The sequence below is a fragment of the Pygocentrus nattereri genome, chromosome 25, assembly GCF_015220715.1.
Source record: "Pygocentrus nattereri isolate fPygNat1 chromosome 25, fPygNat1.pri, whole genome shotgun sequence".
NCBI lineage: Eukaryota > Metazoa > Chordata > Actinopteri > Characiformes > Serrasalmidae > Pygocentrus > Pygocentrus nattereri.
This window is the reverse complement of record NC_051235.1, coordinates 792,501-817,500: the sequence shown is the minus strand read 5'-3', so window position 1 is coordinate 817,500 and position 25,000 is coordinate 792,501. Positions and strand designations below refer to the sequence as shown.

The 25,000-nt window shown below is 46.8% G+C and overlaps 2 protein-coding genes across 4 annotated transcripts in view; both read left to right on the top strand.

The window, feature by feature from the left end:
* LOC108415275 (amine sulfotransferase-like) overlaps positions 1–15,427 on the top strand; it is a 16,427-nt gene extending 1,000 nt beyond the window's left edge. Inside the window, exons 1-5 of one of the 3 annotated variants that reach the window (XM_037534714.1) lie at positions 4,615–4,867; positions 5,687–5,889; positions 6,202–6,328; positions 15,102–15,196; positions 15,273–15,427. In XM_037534714.1, coding sequence (XP_037390611.1) covers positions 4,639–4,867; positions 5,687–5,889; positions 6,202–6,328; positions 15,102–15,196; positions 15,273–15,302 — 684 coding nt within the window. In that variant the 5' untranslated portion in view covers positions 4,615–4,638 and the 3' untranslated portion in view covers positions 15,303–15,427. Of the gene's footprint in view, positions 1–4,614; positions 4,868–5,686; positions 5,890–6,201; positions 6,329–15,101 lie in introns of those variants that run through there. The other 2 variants (XM_037534713.1, XM_037534715.1) reach the window with 2 other exon arrangements.
* Positions 15,428–18,056: 2,629 nt separating this feature from the next.
* On the top strand, positions 18,057–22,857 carry wdr83os (WD repeat domain 83 opposite strand). The gene is made up of 4 exons (XM_017688296.2): positions 18,057–18,238; positions 19,725–19,830; positions 21,259–21,356; positions 22,574–22,857. Exons 1-4 carry the CDS (start codon positions 18,189–18,191, stop codon positions 22,638–22,640), a joined length of 321 nt encoding a protein of 106 aa, XP_017543785.1. The 5' UTR covers positions 18,057–18,188; the 3' UTR covers positions 22,641–22,857.
* Positions 22,858–25,000: the final 2,143 nt, after the last annotated feature.

Genomic DNA, 25,000 nt, shown 5'->3' with positions numbered 1-25,000 from the left:
AAATACAACAAAACAAAACAGACAAAACAAAACAAAAAACAAGTACAAACAAAATAAGGTGTACGTAATGTTTGCAGTTCACTTCGTATCAATCTGTTACATCACAGTCCTGTCCAGTTCTTTTGTTCCTCTTTAGGCTTCTTCGATGAACAGGCTAGCTATGTTTACATTATATCAAAGTACACCTCAGTGAATTGTCCATCATCAGTCAGCAAGCTCCCCCTTTTCAAGAAGATTCAGGAACACCTCCCATATATCTCTGAATTCATTCATTTTACCCTTGATAAAAAAGATTTTTTCCAATGCAAGACTTGAGGTCATTCCTTTAAGAAGACCAGGGGCTTCTTCCTTTTTCCAGGATCGAGCTATTTCACATTTAGCTTCAAGAATTCTTTTTTATGGATTTTAAGTTCATCTGGGAATATTTGAAAAATGCACAGTTTAGGACTAAGACGAACATCCTTGTCAATAATCAATGTCACTATGTGGATTACCCTTTTCCAGAGATCCTGTATTACAGAGCATTCCCACATACAGCGGAACATGGTACCGTCACTCTGTTTACACTTGATACAAGTATCTGGAATATTTGAGTTGATTTGGTGTAGCCTGAATGGTGTGATGTACCATCTGCCTAGACATTTGTACTGAAGAAGCTTCGAATTAGTGTTTAATGTTTGTGTCTGGGCCTTCTCACAGGCCAGACTCCATTCTTCCTCAGATATTTCCTCATTTAGGTCGGTCTTCCAGGCTTGAAGTTAACAGTTCGAAGATTCATTAGTTTTTCCCACCATAAAACTATAGAGAACGGAAATCTGGCTTCTACCTTCTAAATGGTCTAGAGCGGTACATCAAGAGATTTGTGGCTCAAACGGATAAAACTTCTTACTTGAAGGTATTTATAAAAATGCTTTTGAGGGATGTTCTACACGTTCCTGAGCTCCTCAAATGTCATCATTTTCCCATCCTTGTAAAGGTCTGACACACGGCTTATGCCTTGTCTAGCCCACATCCTGAAACCTAGATCAAATTTCCCAGGACAAAAGTTATTATCACCAAAAACTGGACTGAAGCGAGATTTTTTATATCATGTGAATCAATTAACGTCCAAGCTGGTGGTGCCTCTGACATGAAGTGAAACATTGCGGCACGTATTTGAGCTGCCCAGTAATACCACTCTAACATATGGTAGGTCAAGTAGAGAATATCTCAACCTTGGACATTTACCGTTCCACATGAAGTGTGAGATTGTTTTTTTGAGAAGGTTAAATAGAGAGGGTGGTGGTTGAAGATATAGATATAAAAGATATATAGAAAAGATAAAAAAATTTAGGTAAGACAGACATTTTAATTATATTAAGTTTTCTGATCATAGATATGGGGAGCTTGGTCCATCTGGAGATTGAATTTAATGTTGAGTCGACAACTGGGCTATAATTTGTTGTGATACGTTTACTCATATCAGGGGTTATTTTAATTCCAAGATATGTGAATCCCTCCTCAGTGGCACTAAATGGCATTAAATAATACCAAAGGAGCCAATTAATTCAAGAAGTGCAGGAATAGTTTGCTTTAAAATAGAGAGAAATAAAACTCATCTGCATATAATGATATACGATGCTCTACCTCACCAGTCTCCATACCCCTGATACTACAATGTGTTCGAGTGGCTATGGCCAAAGGCTCTATGGCAACAGTAAATAAAAGAGCTGACGAGGGGCAACCTTGCCTCTGTGTAATCTAAATGGAGAAGAAATCAGCCCATTAGTGAGAATTCTAGCAGATTGTCACGATTGGCGCCTCCCAGTCCTGCCCATGTGTTCGTGTTGTGTTTTGTTCTAGTCCACGTGCTTTTTTGTTTTGGTTTTCACAGTCCTGCCCCCTTGTTTTGTGACTCCGCCCCTGATTGTTTCCACCTGTTTCCCACCTGTCCCTCATCATCCCTGTTATATAAGGCCCATGTATGCCTTGGTCTGTGTTGGTCTTTGTTTGATTGTATGCTCATGCTGTTTGATTTGTTTGGTGTGTTTATCCTGTGTTTCTCGTTATGTCTGTTCCCCGATCTCTGTCTTGGCTGGTTGAACCTGGACCGTTCTGACCATGACCCTGGATTTGCCCAAAATAAAACTCGCTTATCTCAGCACATGCGTCCGCCTCATCGCTCCACGTCACACAGATGGGTTTGCAAGAGAATACGAATCCATTTTATAAACCCATCTGTAGGAAGTTAAGAAATTCTGACTGCCTTTGTTGTGATATATGTGAATATTCTGAGCTATACAGGGTCTGATAATATGCTTGAAATGAATTATTTATTTATTTACTTCTTCTGGGTCAACTGCTATGTGTCCATCCTCATCTTCAATTGCATTTATAGCCCTCTCTGACTGCAATTGCCAGAAGTTTCCCTGCTCCCTCTCCCTGTTCATTATAACTCTGCTTTAGGTGCCACAAGCTCTTAATTGCCTGGTTTGATGACAGTTCGTTATATTGAGATTTTAATATATGCAACTGGGGAATAAGTCTAGAAGGATCACTACTTGAATAAATATGCCCTTCCATTTATTTAATTTTATCTTCTATTTTTTTTAACTTTATCTTATTATCTTTAATTTTGCAGCTTGTATAACTTATCATCTGCCCCCTTAGGAAGGCTTTAAAAGCCTCCCATCTTACTGATGCCGTTGTTTTGTTTGTGTTAAGTTCAAAATACAGGTCTATCTGTGCCCCTATGAACTTCAAAAAATCAGGGTCACCTTAGCCATGTCACAAACTGCTTCACATGAGGGGCAGGAGTCAAGTGCAAGTTTAATTCCTGATGCAAGGTCGGTGATAACAAGGCCACAGAAAGCAGCCAAATCCAAAAGAGTAGTCAAAAACAAACCAAGAGGCAAAACACCAGAAAACCAAATCATAAACATAAACGCTCAGAATTGTGGAAAAACCAAACAAGACTTCGCAATGAGCGCCTGCAAACGCAGGGTATATATACACATGATGGCAGACTACAGAGGTCAAAGGATCAAGAAATGCCTAGTATTCGGGAGACGGTGACCTCCTGTGGTGGGGAGGAGAATGGCAGGCGGCAGATGTGACAAGCCTTAAAATCTTTAAGGCACTCATGCAGCTCTAGCCGTGTTTGTTGATGAGACATGTCCGAGCCTGGCGACCTATCAATATCTGGGGAGAGGGTACAGTTGTTTTGATTACAAAATAACCTGCATTGAGGCTAGTAAGCGAAACAGGCTTCTAAAGAATATTGGGTTATCATCATTTGTGCCATATACATTTACTAGATTTAACAGAACAGTTTTTTATTTTTATTTTACTTGAAAAGGAACTGATTTATGTATCATTTGGGGCAGTCGTGGGCTGGAGGTTAGGGATCTGGCCCTGTGACCAGAAGGTCGCCGGTTCGATCCCCAGGGCCGACAGCACAGGACTTAGGTGTCCTTGACCAAGACCCCTAACCCCCAACTGCTCCCCGGGCCCCGTGGATAGGGCTGCCCACTGCTCCGGGCAAGTGTGCTCACTGCCCCCTAGTGTGTGTGTGTGTGTTCACTAGTGTGTATGTGGTGTTTCACTTCACGGTTGGGTTAAAGGTGGAGGTGGAATTTCCCCGGTTGTGGGATTAGAAAAGTATCACTTAACTTAAGAGTAATTACGCCTCTTGCACAAGAGGAAAATGATGCAAAAAATGCCTGACCAGACCACCTTCTTCTTACACTATCTATATTGTCGGGCGTTAGGTGTGTTTCTTGGAGGAAGACAATTGTAGGTTTTAATGGCTTTAGCCTGCACACGCTGAACTCTCGTGGGGAGTCACAAAGTGCATGAGACAGACCTAATCTATCCCCCGTCGTCCACATAGAGTTGGATAAATACCATTTGAGATAAGTTAGAACTGTAAACTGGTTTCCTCTTTTAAACCAAAGAGGTAAAAGAGAGTATTCTGAACATCTTACTAAACCAGCACCTGTTTCTAGATTCACCACAGAGCAACAACTTAGTCGGTTTCAGCTGACTAGTGAATAGTATGTAACATTTAGCCATTGATGCAAACTACAAAATGTTCCTCATCATGCCGGCTACTGCTAACCCTGTTAACCTACACCTGCACATAGACTATAAGAGTTGAACTACTACTATTTTCCACATTTTTGTGTAATACTTGTAAACACACCTGGCCTGACTACTCACACCCTTCATAACAGCAAAAACCACAACTGGACACCTCTGACCTATCAACTGCTGTTACATTTGCTGTACTGATATCTAGATGACTTCACTGACGTCTCTGCTCCATGTTAATGGGTGCCAAATCATCTGAGTGAGATAAGAGGCAGATTTTTGGGGATGACCTGGTGTGCGAGTTGGAAAAGTGCAGCATAATTCTATAATAACTGTGATATAATGGTAGTGAGAGTGAGTGAATGAATGTCTGAGCAACACAGATGTCGCAAATCTTAGTCCGCTGTTTGGTTTAAGCTCTTTATGTGTAGATCACTCACATTGTTACCCTTGTGTTTAGCCTGTGTTATTGCAGGAGGTGTGTCAGAGGGGCAGGACGCCAACCAATCACAAGCAGATACAGCCGACACTGACACAGCAAGTTGTGGTTTAATGTTATAGTTGGAAATGTTTCAGTCCTGGACAAGAATTAAATTAGTCATCATTTGGACTCGGTGTTGTCTCAGTCCTGGTATCTTTTGGACTCGGTGTTGTCTCAGTCCTGGTATCTTTTGGACTCGGTGTTGTCTCAGTCCTGGTATCCTTTGGACTCGCTGCTGTCTCAGTCCTGGTATCCTTTGGACTCGCTGCTGTCTCAGTCCTGGTATCATTTGGACTCGCTGCTGTCTCAGTCCTGGTATCATTTGGACTCGATGTTGTCTCAGTCCTGGTATCATTTGGATTCTGTGTTGTCTCAGTCCTGGTATCTTTTGGACTTGGTGCTGTCTCAGTCCTGGTATCATTTGGACTCCGTGCTGTCTCAGTCCTGGTATCATTTGAACTCTGTGTGATCTCAATCTGGACATCATTTGGACTCAGTCTTGGCTCAGTTTCAATATCATTTTAACTTTTTTGGAAAGTTAGAAATTTTTTTCTGCCATTTTTGAATATCAACAAAACCTTCATACAGAATATAACAATCCTTTATCACTAAGATTCTGGAATGGTGGGAAGTTCAGCTGAGTCCAGGTCATCCTGCAGGAGATACCTTAGTAACTCAGTTATGCTGTAAACAATAACACAAAGATGTGAGGGTCAGTTAACCCCAACTCACCTGCAGGCCGTCTGGCCACATCATGGATTTCAGCAAAAAAATCAAGCAGAAGCTTCATTTTAACCTAATAAACCATCCAACATTTCAAAGATGTGCTGTGATTGTTTTATTATTTTAATGTTTTAAATTTCACCACTAGGCTTTAAATTCTAAAGCATCTGAGTGTAACTGTTTACAGAGCTGAGCTGAAATATTAACTGGCCATTAATACAACAACAAAAATAATATTCAGTTTCAAATCAACTACTTTTACGACTATCTGGTTTTTCGTCTTGATGTGGACTTGTCTCTGTTGGCTGTTGGGGACACTCTCCTGGTATCAGATGTGCTGCGGAATAAGGTGAAGCTGCAGGAAATCTTTTCAGTGCTGTGATCTTTCTCTTTCCTTCTCTCCCATCTCAGGGACGGTGTGGATGCAGCGGATCATGACTCTGCTGTATGAGGAGCATTTCCCAGAGTCAAAGAATCAGATGACGTTTCAGCAGATGCCGTGGCTGGAGTTTCTGCTGCAAGGAGATGATTATAACATCCGTGCATCACCCAGACTCTTCTGCTCCCACCTCCACGAGCACCTGATGCCCCACGGCCTGCAGGGGAAAGGCAAGGTCAGTTAGTTCAGATGTCAAAACAGACACATACAAGTATGTCCACTTTATCAGAAACCCGTCTCTTGTACCGCAACCTTGCTGACCCTCTGTTGATGCACAGTTTCAGTTATTCTTCCTAGTCAGAATTGTGACTACAGAGATGCCGTTGTGTGGATATTTTTGGTTTCCAATAAAGTGGCCAGTTAGTGGAAGCACAAGGTGGAGGTTTCCAATAAAGTGGCCAGTTAGTGGATATGTACACACTAATGGTAGAGCTATTTGAGATATTTGAGTAGTAGAGACTCTGATGCTGCTTGTCTCTAATTCCAGATCATCTACGTCACCAGGAACCCCAAAGACATTATGGTCTCATACTTCCACTTCTCTCAGATCATGAAGCAGCTGGAGTGTCTGGACTCGTTTAATGACATGCTGGACAAGTTCTTCACTGGATGGAGTGAGTCGTTTTCACACCTCACACCAAATCTCTCTCTGAGCTTTTAGTCTGCTTCTAATTCAGTGTGGAATCAGCTGGACTTAGCAAACCTGTGCTTCATCACTAAGAATCTGGAGTGGTGGGAAGTTCAGCTGAATTCAGCTGAACCCAGGTAATCCTGCAGGGGATACCTTAGTGATTCAGTTATGCTCTAAACAATAACACAAAGATACGAGGGTCAGTTAACCCCAACTCACCTGCAGGCCATCTGGATTTCAGTGAAAAAACTCTCAGACACACGCACTCTCAGACAGACGAACTCTCAGACACATGCACTCTCAGACACACGCAGTCTCAGGCAGACGAACTCTCACACACACGCAGTCTCTGACAGACGCACTCTCAGACAGACGAACTCTCAGACAGACGAACTCTCAGACACATGCACTCTCAGACACACGCAGTCTCAGGCAGACGAACTCTCACACACACGCAGTCTCTGACAGACGCACTCTCAGACAGACGCAGTCTCTGACAGACGAACTCTCAGACAGACGAACTCTCAGACAGACGCGCTCTCAGACAGACAAACTCTCAGACAGACGCACTCTCAGACAGACGCACTCTCAGACACACGCAGTCTCAGACAGACGCAGTCTCAGACAGACGCAGTCTCAGACAGACGCACTCTCAGAAGGACGAACTCTCAGAGAGACGAACTCTCAGACAGACGCACTCTCAGACAGACGCACTCTCAGACAGACGAACTCTCAGACAGACGAACTCTCTCAGACAGACGAACTCTCAGACAGACGAACTCTCAGACAGACGAACTCTCAGACACACGCAGTCTCAGACAGACGCATTCTCAGACAGACGCACTCTCAGACACACGCAGTCTCAGACAGACGCACTCTCAGACAGACGAACTCTCAGACAGACGAACTCTCAGACAGACGAACTCTCAGACAGACGCACTCTCAGACAGACGCAGTCTCAGACAGACGCAGTCTCAGACAGACGCACTCTCAGAAGGACGAACTCTCAGAGAGACGAACTCTCAGACAGACGCACTCTCAGACAGACGCACTCTCAGACAGACGAACTCTCAGACAGACGAACTCTCAGACAGACGCACTCTCAGACAGACGAACTCTCAGACAGACGAACTCTCAGACAGACGAACTCTCAGACACACGCAGTCTCAGACAGGCGCATTCTCAGACAGACGCACTCTCAGACACACGCAGTCTCAGACAGACGCAGTCTCAGACAGATGCACTCTCAGACAGATGAACTCTCAGACAGACGAACTCTCAGACAGACGAACTCTCAGACAGACGACCTCTCAGACAGATGCACTCTCAGACAGACGAACTCTCAGACAGATGAACGCTCAGACAGACGAACTCTCAGACAGACGTACTCTCAGACAGATGCACTCTCAGACACACGCAATCTCACACAGACGAACTCTCAGACACACACAGTCTCAGACAGATGCACTCTCAGACAGAGGCACTCTCAGACAGACGAACTCTCAGACAGACGCACTCTCAGACAGACGAACTCTCAGACAGACGAACTCTCAGACAGACGAACTCTCAGACACACGCAGTCTCAGACAGGCGCATTCTCAGACAGACGCACTCTCAGACACACGCAGTCTCAGACAGACGCAGTCTCAGACAGATGCACTCTCAGACAGATGAACTCTCAGACAGACGAACTCTCAGACAGACGAACTCTCAGACAGACGAACTCTCAGACAGATGCACTCTCAGACAGACGAACTCTCAGACAGATGAACGCTCAGACAGACGAACTCTCAGACAGACGTACTCTCAGACAGATGCACTCTCAGACACACGCAATCTCACACAGACGAACTCTCAGACACACACAGTCTCAGACAGATGCACTCTCAGACAGAGGCACTCTCAGAAAGACGCACTCTCAGACACACGCAGTCTCAGACAGACGCACTCTCAGACACACGCAGTCTCAGACAGATGCACTCTCAGACAGACACACTCTCAGACACACGCAGTCTCAAACACACGCAGTCGCAGAAACACGCAGTCTCAGACAGACGCACTCTCAGACAGATGCACTCTCAGACAGACGCACTCTCAGACAGACGCACTCTCAGATAGACGAACTCTCAGACACACGCAGTCTCAGACAGACGCATTCTCAGACAGATGCACTCTCAGACAGACGCAGTCTCAGACAGACGAACTCTCAGACACACGCAGTCTCAGACAGACGCACTCTCAGACAGACGAACTCTCAGACAGACGAACTCTCAGACAGACGCACTCTCAGACAGACGAACTCTCAGACAGACGCACTCTCAGACAGACGCACTCTCAGACACACGCAGTCTCAGACAGACGCACTCTCAGACAAACGAACTCTCAGACAGAAGAACTCTCAGACAGATGCACTCTCAGACAGACGCACTCTCAGACAGATGCACTCTCAGACACACGCAGTCTCAGACAGATGCACTCTCAGACAGTCGCACTCTCAGACAGATGCACTCTCAGACACACGCAGTCTCAGACAGACGCACTCTCAGACAAACGAACTCTCAGACAGCCGAACTCTCAGACAGACGCACTCTCAGACAGACGCAGTCACAGACTGATGCACTCTCAGACAAACACACTCTCAGACAGATGCACTCTCAGACACACGAACTCTCAGACACACGCACTCTCAGAGACACAAACTCTCAGACACACGCACTCTCAGACACACGAACTCTCAGAAACACGCAGTCTCAGACACACGCAGTCGCAGACACACGCAGTCTCAGACAGACGCACTCTCAGACAGATGCACTCTCAGACAGACGCACTCTCAGACAGACGCACTCTCAGATAGACGAACTCTCAGACACACGCAGTCTCAGACAGACGCATTCTCAGACAGATGCACTCTCAGACAGACGCAGTCTCAGACAGACGAACTCTCAGACACACGCAGTCTCAGACAGACGCACTCTCAGACAGACGAACTCTCAGACAGACGAACTCTCAGACAGACGCAGTCTCAGACAGATGCACTCTCAGACAGACGCACTCTCAGACACACGCAGTCTCAGACAGACGCACTCTCAGACAAACGAACTCTCAGACAGACGAACTCTCAGACAGACGAACTCTCAGACAGACGCAGTCTCAGACAGATGAACTCTCAGACAGACGAACTCTCAGACAGACGCACTCTCAGACAGACGCACTCTCAGACACACGCAGTCTCAGACAGACGCACTCTCAGACAAACGAACTCTCAGACAGACGAACTCTCAGACAGATGCACTCTCAGACAGACGCACTCTCAGACAGATGCACTCTCAGACAAACGCACTCTCAGACAGATGCACTCTCAGACACACGCAGTCTCAGACAGATGCACTCTCAGACAGACGCACTCTCAGACAGACGAACTCTCAGACACACACAGTCTCAGACAGACGCACTCTCAGACACACGCAGTCTCAGACAGATGCATTCTCAGACAGACGAACTCTCAGACAGACGAACTCTCAGACAGACGAACGCTCAGACAGACAAACTCTCAGACAGACGAACTCTCAGACAGACGTACTCTCAGACAGATGCACTCTCAGACACACGCAGTCTCACACAGACGAACTCTCAGACACACACAGTCTCAGACAGATGCACTCTCAGACAGACACACTCTCAGACACACGCAGTCTCAGACAGGCGCACTCTCAGACAGATGCACTCTCAGACAGATGCACTCTCAGATAGACAGACTCTCAGACACACGCAGTCTCAGACACATGCAGTCGCAGACACACGCAGTCTCAGACAGACGCACTCTCAGACAGACGCAGTCTCAGACAGACGCACTCTCAGATAGACGAACTCTCAGACACACGCAGTCTCAGACAGACGCATTCTCAGACAGATGCACTCTCAGACAGACGCAGTCTCAGACAGACGAACTCTCAGACAGAAGAACTCTCAGACAGACGAACTCTCAGACAGACGCACTCTCAGACAGACGAACTCTCAGACAGACGCACTCTCAGACAGATGCACTCTCAGACACACGCAGTCTCAGACAGACGCACTCTCAGACAAACGCACTCTCAGATAGATGAACTCTCAGACAGACGCACTCTCAGACAGACGCACTCTCAGACAGATGCACTCTCAGACAGACGAACTCTCAGACAGACGCACTCTCAGACACACGCAGTCTCAGACAGACGAACTCTCAGACAGACGCACTCTCAGACACACGCAGTCTCAGACAGACGCACTCTCAGACACACGCACTCTCAGACACACGCAGTCTCAGACAGACGAACTCTCAGACAGACGAACTCTCAGACAGACGAACTCTCAGACAGACGCACTCTCAGACAGACGAACTCTCAGACAGACGCACTCTCAGACAGATGCACTCTCAGACACACGCAGTCTCAGACAGACGCACTCTCAGACAAACGCACTCTCAGATAGATGAACTCTCAGACAGACGCACTCTCAGACAGACGCACTCTCAGACAGATGCACTCTCAGACAGACGAACTCTCAGACAGACGCACTCTCAGACACATGCAGTCTCAGACAGACGAACTCTCAGACAGACGCACTCTCAGACACACGCAGTCTCAGACAGACGCACTCTCAGACACACGCACTCTCAGACACACGCAGTCTCAGACAGCCGAACTCTCAGACAGACGAACTCTCAGACAGACGCACTCTCAGACAGACGCACTCTCAGACAGACGCACTCTCAGACAGACGAACTCTCAGACAGACGCACTCTCAGACAAACGCACTCTCAGATAGATGAACTCTCAGACAGACGCACTCTCAGACAGACAAACTCTCAGACAGATGCACTCTCAGACAGACGAACTCTCAGACAGACGCACTCTCAGACACACGCAGTCTCAGACAGACGAACTCTCAGACAGACGCACTCTCAGACACACGCAGTCTCAGACAGATGCACTCTCAGACAGACGCACTCTCAGACACACGCAGTCTCAGACAGCCGAACTCTCAGACAGACGAACTCTCAGACAGACGCACTCTCAGACAGACGCAGTCTCAGACAGACAAACTCTCAGACAGACGCACTCTCAGACAGACAAACTCTCTGACAGACGCACTCTCAGACAGATGCAGTCTCAGACAGATGCACTCTCAGACAGATGCAGTCTCAGACAGACAAACTCTCAGACAGACTAACTCTCAGACAGACACACTCTCAGACAGATGCAGTCTCAGACAGATGCACTCTCAGACAGATGCACTCTCAGACAAACGCACTCTCAGCCCTGACATGAACACTCAGACAGACGCACTCTCAGACAGACGCACTCTCAGACAGACGCACTCTCAGACAGACGCACTCTCAGATAGACGAACTCTCAGACACACGCAGTCTCAGACAGACGCATTCTCAGACAGATGCACTCTCAGACAGACGCAGTCTCAGACAGACGAACTCTCAGACACACGCAGTCTCAGACAGACGCACTCTCAGACAGACGAACTCTCAGACAGACGAACTCTCAGACAGACGCAGTCTCAGACAGATGCACTCTCAGACAGACGCACTCTCAGACACACGCAGTCTCAGACAGACGCACTCTCAGACAAACGAACTCTCAGACAGACGAACTCTCAGACAGACGAACTCTCAGACAGACGCAGTCTCAGACAGATGAACTCTCAGACAGACGAACTCTCAGACAGACGCACTCTCAGACAGACGCACTCTCAGACACACGCAGTCTCAGACAGACGCACTCTCAGACAAACGAACTCTCAGACAGACGAACTCTCAGACAGACGCACTCTCAGACAGACGCACTCTCAGACAGATGCACTCTCAGACAAACGCACTCTCAGACAGATGCACTCTCAGACACACGCAGTCTCAGACAGATGCACTCTCAGACAGACGCACTCTCAGACAGACGAACTCTCAGACACACGCAGTCTCAGACAGACGCACTCTCAGACACACGCAGTCTCAGACAGATGCATTCTCAGACAGACGAACTCTCAGACAGACGAACTCTCAGACAGACGAACGCTCAGACAGACAAACTCTCAGACAGACGAACTCTCAGACAGACGTACTCTCAGACAGATGCACTCTCAGACACACGCAGTCTCACACAGACGAACTCTCAGACACACACAGTCTCAGACAGATGCACTCTCAGACAGACACACTCTCAGACACACGCAGTCTCAGACAGGCGCACTCTCAGACAGATGCACTCTCAGACAGATGCACTCTCAGATAGACAGACTCTCAGACACACGCAGTCTCAGACACATGCAGTCGCAGACACACGCAGTCTCAGACAGACGCACTCTCAGACAGACGCAGTCTCAGACAGACGCACTCTCAGATAGACGAACTCTCAGACACACGCAGTCTCAGACAGACGCATTCTCAGACAGATGCACTCTCAGACAGACGCAGTCTCAGACAGACGAACTCTCAGACACACGCAGTCTCAGACAGACGAACTCTCAGACAGACGAACTCTCAGACAGACGAACTCTCAGACAGACGCACTCTCAGACAGACGAACTCTCAGACAGACGCACTCTCAGACAGATGCACTCTCAGACACACGCAGTCTCAGACAGACGCACTCTCAGACAAACGCACTCTCAGATAGATGAACTCTCAGACAGACGCACTCTCAGACAGACGCACTCTCAGACAGATGCACTCTCAGACAGACGAACTCTCAGACAGACGCACTCTCAGACACACGCAGTCTCAGACAGACGAACTCTCAGACAGACGCAGTCTCAGACAGCCGAACTCTCAGACAGACGAACTCTCAGACAGACGCACTCTCAGACAGACGCACTCTCAGACAGACGCACTCTCAGACAGACGCAGTCTCAGACAGACGCACTCTCAGACAAACGCACTCTCAGATAGATGAACTCTCAGACAGACGCACTCTCAGACAGACAAACTCTCAGACAGATGCACTCTCAGACAGACGAACTCTCAGACAGACGCACTCTCAGACACACGCAGTCTCAGACAGACGAACTCTCAGACAGACGCACTCTCAGACACACGCAGTCTCAGACAGATGCACTCTCAGACAGACGCACTCTCAGACACACGCAGTCTCAGACAGCCGAACTCTCAGACAGACGAACTCTCAGACAGACGCACTCTCAGACAGACGCAGTCTCAGACAGACAAACTCTCAGACAGACGCACTCTCAGACAGACAAACTCTCTGACAGACGCACTCTCAGACAGATGCAGTCTCAGACAGATGCACTCTCAGACAGATGCAGTCTCAGACAGACAAACTCTCAGACAGACTAACTCTCAGACAGACACACTCTCAGACAGATGCAGTCTCAGACAGATGCACTCTCAGACAGATGCACTCTCAGACAAACGCACTCTCAGCCCTGACATGAACACTCAGACAGACGCACTCTCAGACAGACGCACTCTCAGACAGACGCACTCTCAGACAGATGCACTCTCAGACACACGCAGTCTCAGACAGATGCACTCTCAGACAGACGCACTCTCAGACAGACACACTCTCAGACAGACGCACTCTCAGACAGATGCAGTCTCAGACAGACGCACTCTCAGACAGACGCAGTCTCAGACACACGTAGTCTCAGACAGACGCACTCTCAGACAGATGCAGTCTCAGACAGATGCACTCTCAGACAGACGCACTCTCAGACAGACGCACTCTCAGACAGACGCAGTCTCAGACAGACGCACTCTCAGACAGACGCAGTCTCAGACAGACGCACTCTCAGACAGACGCACTCTCAGACAGACTGTCACGGTTGGCTCCTCCCACTACTCCATGTGCTCCTTTGTTTTGGTTTAGTCCATGTGTGTTTGTTTTGGTATCTGTAGTCCTGCTGCTCATTTTGTAACTCCGCCCCTGATTGTTTGCACCTGTCCCTCGTTTTCCCTGTGTACTGAAGCCCTGTTTTTGCCCCTTGTATTTGCCGGTCTTTCTTAATCAGATTTCTTAATCAGAGTATGGTGTTTACAGGACCATTTGACTAATCGGATAACTGCAGAAATCTGATTATGATCGGATTATTGAGTGCATGTAAACACACTCTAGGTTTAAGATACAATTTAGATCCCAAAGCTGAACATTTTTAAAAGTAGAAAACTAATTAGAGCACAGCTTTGGATTTTCACACCATTGTATAAGCTATTTTTGCACTGACCCTTAAATCACCTATACATGTTAATGTATAACATACAAATATAAGTAGTTACAGGAGGAATAAATTAATGAAAAATTAGATTAATTAAATTTCTCCGAATACAGTTGATCAGCCGAGACGTGTTTGGTGTCTGAAGTCTGCCACTTTAGTTTTAGTGCTGGAGCTACGAGGCTAAGCTAATTAGCCAATTAGCATAGGCTAACTGCTGTGCGGAGGTGTTCAGTGCCTCTAATAGACTTGATTATGTGGTTTCTGACACTGTATGACTCACTGTTCTCTATAATCCCTGCTGAAAAAATACATAGAACCCATAGAACCCAAGTGTTTCTGTTAGTTCCTGATAGTTTTGTCTTTTTTAAAGGGTCTCGACTGATTGATTACATTTCTTTTGTAGCTAAAATTAGCTAAAGGGTAAACACAGAAGTTACTACAGGTTTAAACACAGTGTGTATCAGTCATGGCAGGCCTGCTCCGGTGCTAGTGGCTAAAGTTAACGCCAACGGTGTTTGCTCTTTATCTCCTGTCAGTGTTGGGCGGCTGCTGGTTTGACCACGTTAGAGGATGGTGCACCAACAAGGACAAGTACAACATTCTGTTTCTCAGCTATAAGGAGATGATCAAGGTGAGGCTTTCAGCACAGCTTAAATCCACCGGTTCTCATGCTAAGTAGACATTAATCTAAACACTTCAATTTCCAGTCAAAACAGCAACCGTTAGGCATGAGGTAGGAGTTTCCAAAACTGGAGTTCAAAATCTACAGAGAAAAGCTCAAGAGAAAATGTTCCTCCTAACAACCACCTGGAAGAGCTGGTAGCCACCAAAACTGCCCCCATCAGATAAACAGCACTGAAAGCTTTGATCTCTGAGAGAGAGGAGAAGATCAAGCTGCTTCAGATCTGAAAACATCCACAGGTGCTTCTGTCCATCCTTCCACTGTGAGAAGACCACTCAGCGCTGTGGGTCTGAAAGGACGTGTAGCTGATCAAGAAGAACCTCACTGAGAAAAGGAGACGGACACATCAGACAAAGAAGCTGAACGATGGACTGACCACCCCAGAGTCCATACCTCAGCACCACTGAATGGGTTTAATCATCAAACAGCTTCTCAGACTGAGCTTTGGAGGCGTGTCTGCAGGTTCTTTCAGGAGCTCAAAGTGAGGCTCCTGAGAAGAACGGAAGCTGGAATGAAGGTGAAGAGAGACTCACTGACCCTCACAGAGCTGATATTATAATGGCTGTTTGACTGGTGGTCTCTGACTTTTGCCCAGTGCTTTATTCCATTACAGAAAGCCCATCAGTAGGAATGACAGCATGAGATGAGACGTCCAACAGATACACGGCATAGTTTCTGCATTCGTCACTAAGGTAAAACGCTGCACATGTCCAGCGTCACTAAGATACTCTTACCTTTGCGGAGGAAACTGCTCCCGGGGACCTTGTCGCTCTCAGGCAAGCAGTCATAGTTGGCTTTGGGGTCTTTCTTCATGTAATTGAACGCGCTTTTCTCCACCACACTGTCGATGACAGCGTCCGACAGGTTCTTCCCCACTTTGTTTAGTTGGTTTTGACCTGTTGGTCATACCGACCCAGTGCAGCACGCGGTTCAACGTCAGCGCAGCAGCGTAAAACTTTGGGAGAGTCTGTTCAACATAAATGATGAACTAACCTAACTTTGTGTAAATAGAGCTCAATATAGAAATATGTCCACATATGCAGTCGAGACTGACGCGGCTTTTTTCTGAATTTCTACAAACACCATTTCATTTTATAGTAAATGAGTTTGGGCTGGTTTATGTTTATGAACAGACGCCTACAGATCAACATAGTAAAGGAGCTCATCTGTGATCCTGAGTTTAAAGCCAGTTTTTATTCAACTTAAACTTGGAACTAAGTTGTAAATAAATCTGAAACTGAAACTTTGCTTGTGTGTAAAAAGTGATTTCAGAGCCACTTGGTTCTCCCTGATGGAAACTGTTTACCTTCAGTGTTTTGTGCTTCTGATCATTTTAATAGACGTCAGCGTCACTAATTAATGACGTTCTATTAAAAGACTGGTTTACCAAGAGAGATGCTGGAGGACTTTCACCTGAAATGAGTTCATGAAGCCAGTCTGGTTATAAAAATGATAACAGGACATCAGAGCCAGAATTACTCTTTTAGTACTTTTACTTTATACTTAAGTACATTTGAAGGGAAATACTTTAGTACTTTTACTCAAGTGGAGGTCTAAAGGGAGGAACTTCTACTTTTACTGGGAATCTACTTTAACTCAAGTACATGATTTATGTACTTCATCCACCTCTGATGTTTGCAGCTCACAGTGATTCTCACTGCGTCCTAAACCACGTCTGTCCCACCTCAATGATTTGGGTGACTATTGACGTTTAGTATTAGCGACATTAGCTGCAAGGATTCCAAGCATGTCTCGGCTGGTCGTCAACATTGGGGGAGGTGGAGATCTCTAAGTTTAGCAGATCGCTAATCAGCATATTGTGTTTCTAAAGCTCACTAAAATCTTAATCTGTCAGTTCCCCATAAGGTTCATCCAAGATGGTTCTCCAAGGGTTCTTTAGGAAAGACAGTGGTTCTATATAAATTCACGAACACTTCAAGAATCATTTGCATTCATGTAATAGCAACCACCTAACAACCACCTGGAATACCATAGAAACCAGCACTCTAGCAACCACCCGGTGTACCGTAGCAACCAGTTATCACCACCTTTGCCACTACCTTAAATACTATATCACCTACTCCCTAGCAACCACCTAGCAACTGCTTAAGCTGCGCAGTCACTGCATTTTTATCCTGATCTGACTTTTAATTTTTAATTTCATTTTTTTAGATATAATAATTTGATTTCTATTTTTTTATCTGAATGATTTTCGTTGTTTTAATCGTGTCTTTTCTCCTTTACTTTTCTTTTCTTTTTAAAACAAACTGTATGAGCTCATCTGTTTGATTGACAGTCATATAAATAAACTCGCATTAAGTTTCACTGTTCGGGGCGTTTCTGTAAAGATATTCAAACAGCTGCGCGCTGATATTTTATTATTTTACTGTTAGGAACATTTTTCATACACAAAGTGAGGAACAACATCTTTTTACCTGTTTTATAAGGAGCTCGTGTGCTATTTAGGTACCGTGGAGTGCACGAAAAAGAGAAAAATGCCAAAAAGTGACTCAAATTAATTTATAAAAATGGTTTGAAAGACACTGCGGAGTAACTGTGTCTCCCCTAACACCCCCCCCCCCCTTTAATTTCGTTTTTATGATTTTATTTATGTATGCATTTTTAAGCGTATTATTATTGTTTTATTTTTTATTTGAGATGGTTACTGCAATATCAAAGTGAGGTAAGTGTGCACTGCACTGCCGTTACTGTTTGTACATTGATTCCATAGAAAGAAAGAAAAAAGAAATGAAACTTTTCCATAGTTTGTCGTTCATTTTCGCTTTTTTGGAGACTTTTATTTTGACACACCGAGCCGGAGGCCCGCAGCCGAGCTCAGTGTCCGGCTGGCCGCCTGTCGAGCTCCGTCTGCGGGGTTGTGCGGATCAAGCCGAGCGAGTGAAGCGCGGAGGACCCGAGAGCGGCGGGCTGGAGCGGCGGGATGAGCGCTAACAGCATGACGGACCCGCGGAGACCCAATAAGATATTCCGGTGGGTTTAAAGGAGGAAGGCTCGGCTGATCAACAACGCCGCGGCCGCTCTGTAAGCGCTCCCGGGCGCCCAGGCTGCGGACTGGCGAGCGCAGCCCCGCGCCGCTGTTTCGGGCCGGAGTATTCGGGTCTGTTCGGGTTTATTCGGGTCCATTCGCGTTTATTCACGTCTGTTCGCGTTTATTCGCGTTTATTCGCGTAAACCGTAATGCTAAGCTACAACGAGGCTTTTTAAAGTCTTTAAAATCTAGACCAATCAGAGACCGCGACGTCAGCGCGTGTCGTCACTCGCACTCACCCGGGCCAATCAGATGCCGCGACGTCAGCATAGGACGTCCTCGAGGTTGTAGCTCCTAATACTGTTAATAATACTGTTATATGCTGTTATTAATACTGTTATATTGCTGTTATTAATACTGTTATATACTGTTATTAATGTTATACAGTGTTATTAATGCATCCTCGACCCGTTTTAATAAAAGATAATCTGCGTGTTTATGATGTTAATTAATGGAATTAATGGCGTGTTCGGTTCACTAGTGCAGGCTCGGCCACGTCAGTTGAGGAGATTGGAGGTGAGACTGAATCAGATTATGAGGATTATTAATCCCGTAGTGACGAGCCGGTTTCAGCTCAAACGTCCACTGCTGTCATGAGAGGAGGCTTTAGAGGCTGTAGGTCGAAGCGAGTTGCAGAGATTTAACTGCTGTAAGTCTTTACAGCCGTCTCTACGGTCGTCTTTACAGCCGTCTCTACGGTCGTCTTTACAGCCGCCTCTACGGTCGTCTTTACAGCCGCCTCTACGGTCGTCTTTACAGCCGCCTCTACGGTCGTCTCTACAGCCGTCTTTACAGCCGCCTCTACGGTCGTCTTTACAGCCGCCTCTACGGTCGTCTTTACAGCCGCCTCTACGGTCGTCTCTACAGCCGCCTCTACGGTCGTCTCTACAGCCGTCTTTACAGCTGTCTCCACGGTCGTCTTTACAGTCGTCTCTACTGTTATCTTTACAGCCATCTGTATGGTTGTCCTTACAGCCGCTTCTACGGCGGTCTTTACAGCCGTCTCTGCAACCGTCTTTATGGTCATCTTTACAGCCGTCTCAATGGTTAAATGTGCTTCAGAGGGCATTGAACCATACAAAACCATGCTTATACACACACACACACACAAACACACACATACACACACACACACATATATATAATATACCAAAAAAGTTACATATAGTGTGTTTCATTATAAGGGCTCATTATCAAGGTATACATTAAGACTAAGCCCACCTTCGTTATCATTACAGAGATGTATAATATTATTTATTTGAGTTATTAACACTATAAAATGACTGAATGCAGATGTTTTGGTGCAGTAGCCCAGCATCACCATCACTCTGCTGTTCTGAACTACATCAGGAGAAAACGGAACATGTGAGTGCCGGTTGAACTTTCACTGTAAACCTGTTCTCAAGCAGCTTTTGTTTGTTTGTGCAGCTACAAGCCCCCCAGCACAGACTCCAACCCCACCCTGGAGGACCCCACCCCAGACTACATGAACCTGCTCGGCATGATCTTCAGCATGTGTGGGCTGATGCTCAAGGTGACCTGCGGCTTCAGACGACGACGTGTTTACACCAAAACAGGGACCTTTACGCGTTTTCTCAGAGCGTCCGCTGTGCGGTCGGGTCAGTTTGTCAGAGCTCGGGTCACTAAACGTGTTGCGTGAGCACACGTGCATATATGCCGTGGTGTGCAAAAGTTTGTGCACCCCATGCTCAAAAAGGGGCGTTTGCGTGAAGCGGCACAAATCTAGAACTGTACTGATTTTACAGAGGCTCGGCGTGATTACGGCTCTCCACAGAGCCCCGATGGCACGGATCAGAGATCAGTGTAGAGATCAGAGTCAGGAGGAAATGAGCTGCTGCCTTCTGTTACTCTGAGTCACTCAGACAGTTGGTCTGATGAAATGAGTGTTTCAGACAGAGGCTGCGTTCCCGTTACCAGGCTGAAGAGGCTCAGATCCGATTCTCTGCCCTGATGTGACTCAGATCTGCTGTTTTCAGCGCTGTGTGGACACAAATCTGATCTTTTCACATCCGACCTGACCCACGTTCATATGTGGTCCTAGATCGGATACGTGTCCGATGGACGCTCAGATCGGAATCCATGCGCTTTTTCTCCATCATTCAGCGTTACCATGGCAACAGTGCCGAACAGCCGTTAAAGCCTGTAAACGGTGGAAAAGCAGCTCGTCTCACGTTTTTCTCCTCCGTCTGGCTCTAATAATGAAGCTGAGAGCTTATCAGAGTTAATGATCTTCTCAGCAAAGCTCGTTCTGCTCGTTAGTTTGTGCTGATGATGCAGTGATTCAGTCACGGGATGTCACTGAGCAGGAGGAGCTCATGAGGGTCAGTTCAGGAGCATTAATGACCGATTAGAGTCACTGACCTAAACGAGGGGGAAGCATCGAGTCAGAGAGATGGGATCTGAGCAGATAATCGGATCTGAGCAGTGAGGTTTTAATCTGAACACAGCCCGAGATCGTGATCGTAGAACAAAGTCTGTGGGAACAGCGCCCCCTTCCGGCAGAAATGTGGCCACAGTTAACAGGTCAAATTCCCCAGTATATCAGATGCAGCTGGTTCAGGACTGCCTGTGTTCGTCTGACGGTACTACAGGATAAAAATCTCTACAGCCTGAAGCTTTTACGAGGTGGAGTGTCCTGTGAGCGGTCACTGGCGTGTGAGAGGCAGGGGACTCTTTTGGGCTCGTTTCTGTCCACAGAACGGTCTAAAAATATCAGTAAATTAAAGGGGAGGTATGTCAGTGTCTCCCTCACCCTGTGATTGTTAGTGATGCGCTGCAGCAGCTCAGCGTGTCGGCGCTGAGTTTAGAGCAGGACAGAATCGTCCCCTGCAGTTTATCTGGACTGGACTGGACTGATCGACTGACTGGCAGGACTAAATGTTTAAAACACAGGTGGTTTTATTGATTTCCTGCCATCTGACTGTCTGATGTGTGTGTCCAGCTGAAGTGGTGCGCCTGGATCGCCGTTTACTGCTCCTTCATCAGTTTCGCCAACTCGCGCAGCTCCGAGGACACCAAGCAAATGATGAGCAGCTTCATGTGAGTAGAGCGTCTGTCTGTCTGGGTCCTTGTGTCTGATTTAGAGGGAAATGCTGCTGCGTTCCTCTAAACTTCTGCGTTATTAAATGGTTAATACTACTGTCATAGTCTAAAGACTAGTCGTCTGAAGGCTACCGCCCACAGTCTAAAGACTACTGTCATAGTCTAAACGACTAGTCGTCTGAAGGCTACCGCACACAGTCTAAAGACTGCTGTCATAGTCTAAAGACTAGTCGTCTGAAGGCTACCGCACACAGTCTAAAGACTGCTGTCATAGTCTAAAGACTAGTCGTCTGAAGGCTACCGCCCACAGTCTAAAGACTATTGTCATAGTCTAAAGACTAGTCGTCTGAAGGCTACCGCACACAGTCTAAAGACTGCTGTCATAGTCTAAAGACTAGTCGTCAGAATGCTACCGCCCACAGTCTAAAGACTGCTGTCGTAGTCTAAAGACTAATCGTCTGAATGCTACCGCCCACAGTCTAAAGACTGCTGTCATAGTCTAAAGACTAGTCGTCTGAAGGCTACCGCCCACAGTCTAAAGACTGCTGTCATAGTCTAAAGACTAGTCGTCTGAAGGCTACCGCCCACAGTCCAAAGACAACTATCTACAGCCTAAAGGCTACTGTCATTGGCTAAAGACTACTGCACACCATCTAAAGATTGCTGTTATCTAAAAGCTACCGCACCCTGTCTATAGTCTACCGTACACAGTCCAAAGACAACTATCTACAGTCTAAAGGCTACTGTCATTGCCTAAAGACTACTGCACACCATCTAAAGACTACTGTTATCTAAAGGCTACCGCACACCATGTAAAGACTACTGTTATCTAAAGGCTACTGCACACTGTCTAAAGACTACCGCACACCGTCTAAATACTACTGCACACCGCCTAAAGACCACTGTCATAGTTTAAACATTAGTCACTGTGGTCACCTAAGAGCTACCGCAGACCATCTAAAGACGACGGTCATCTATAGACCACTGCAGCCGTCTAAACCCCATGTTCTTCAGGTGATCTCCTTCCTTGGAGTAAATTTAAAGTGTGAGCTTCGCTGCATTGACAGGATTCTGTACTTTACCGTCTCATTTTTAAGGCCTGTCCTCAGTTCCTCTGTGTAAATTTGCTCGATTGCTGTTTTGTTGTTATGTTGTTGGAGTTGTTGTTTGTTTGTTTGTTTGTTTTTAAATATCGCTGTGTTTTCCTCCTCCAGGCTGTCCATATCAGCCGTGGTGATGTCATACCTGCAGAACCCACAGCCCATGTCACCGCCGTGGTAACGGAGCTCACAACCCCGGGTTGAGCCACGACAGCGGAGATGAGACAAAGTGACGGAGCAGCACAAATAATCAGCGGGGGATCTGTCGGGTGGGACCACCTGACCTTTCACCACTGTCTCTGGAGCCACGCTGAGCTGCTCTGCTGAGATCAGCTGATACTGTTTATACACTGTAGTCGCGGATATAAAATAAATGGGTTTTTAACCCTGAACACTGACGTTTCCTGTATTTTGTCATTTTCTGGAAAATTTCTCCACTTGATTCAATGAGCTGTGAGTCGGGAAGTCTTACTAATTTGTCTGAATTTTCTGCATAATTGACTGGTTGAGATGTAATCAGAGCGGTTCTGAGCGGTTACCGAGTCAGAGCTGCTCACAGTGGTGGTGATGGGAACCAGACATCCCTCTAAAAGCTCCTCACAGTGGTGGTGATGGGAACCAGACGTCCCTCTAAAAGCTCCTCACAGTGGTGGTGATGGGAACCAGACGTCCCTCTAAAAGCTCCTCACAGAAAGTTCCTACATGAACTGGTTCTGAATTCACTGCCTGATGACTGAGACGCTGTTTTATGAGAGTTTAGAGAACTTCAACTCCATTCATGGTGGAGGGAGACATGCAGGGCGCTGTGCGGCAAAATAGTCCCCAAAGAAAACTCATTATTCCAGATTTTCCACTATTTTCCATCATCAACATTCCATATAAACTCAGAAGACTTGTGTAGGTTCTCTGGTGGTTCTGGATGGTAAATAAAGTGTCTATATCTGTGTTGTAGTCATGGCGACGCCTGGTTCCCATCACCACCACTGTAAAGACGTCTGAACCATTTCACGCCAAACCCTCTGAACCTCTGATTACACCTCACACACTGAGTTATGAGGGAATTTTGAAGTTTGTAAAGGTGTATTTACATACACCAATCAGCCGTAACCAGCTGTCGTCTGACTTCTACAAGGTGGACCGACAAGGTAGGAGTGTCTAATAGAGTGGACAGTGAGTGGACACTGTTTAAAAACTCCAGCAGCACCGCTGTGCCTGATCCACTCAGACCAGCACAACACACACTAACACACCACCACCACATCAGTGTTACTGCAGTGCTGAGAATGAACCACCACCCAAACAGTACCTGCTGATGTATTTAACAGACTGCAGACTCAGGTGTTTCACAGATTTGACAGAGTAACTTCTCACATCTCGCTCCCGAGACGTTCCGGTCTGGTCTGGTCTGTGAGGATTTGCTGGCTTTAGCTGGGTGTCCAGGCTGCAGCTCAGCTCTGCTGGACGTTCTCCAGGCCTGTCCCTCAGCACTGGGCACGGTGAGCTGTAATTCTGCCGGATTCGATCCCAGCTGCTGCTCAGGAAGAGTTTCCGCCGCTCCGCGTCTGTCGGCAGAGGCTCAGTGACGGTCTAAACCGTGATCAGACTGTCCTCGTCCGTTTGTCAGCTGGCAGTGAAATTCCTAAACATTTGGTTCTTGGTTTGGAAGCAATGTGGATTAAGGCTCATTCTCAGCCTATTCAGCAGCGGCGTACTGGACAGAAATGACCTCTAGGGGGCGAACTAGGACCAAAATAATATTAAAGCTCAGATACAGACAGAGACAGAGAGGGGAGGAGCCAAAGCACTACAGACTCCTTCCTCTGAGTAAGGGGAGGAGCCAAAGCACCACTGACTCATTCCTGAGTAAGAAGGAGGAGCCAAAGCACCACAGACTCATTCATCTATGTAAGAGGGGAGGAGCCAAAGCATTATGAGAAATGTGGGACTATATAACTGCAGACTCCTCCCTTAATTAAGAGGGGAGGAGCCAAAGCACCACTGACTTAGCACCCAAATCACTGCTGGCCCCTCCTCCTCCCTGTAAGGGGGCAGGGCAACGTCCTGCTGACTCCTCCCCCTGAGCGCAGAGCTGCAGTCATTTGTGTTTTGTTCCTGGAGAAGCTGCCGGGCTCTGCTGTGGGCGAGGGAGCCGAGCTGAACAGACGGGAGAACAGAGGAGTCGTAATGGGGAGAGTGTGAGCGCCGCTGAGGAGACACAGAGGAATCTTTTCTCCAGGCAGTCTGAGGCAGGATGTCCCGGCTGTGAGGATGAGGATGAAGAAGCCATGTTTTCCCTCTCAGGTGTGTCTGTGATCCACAGGTGCTCATCACCAGGTGAGAGAGTCAGGGGGGGGTGTCAGTTCAGGGTGGCAGGTGTCCAGGAAAGGGGTTGGTCACCACCAGATGAGGGTGATCACTAGACAGATTTCCCTGGTTTTCTGTGTTACTACATTTGTAGCAGAGCTCACAAACTTCTCTCTGGAGTCGAAGGGTCGTTCTCTCTGGATCTGATAATCTCCTCTTGAACTCTCCTCTAAAGGT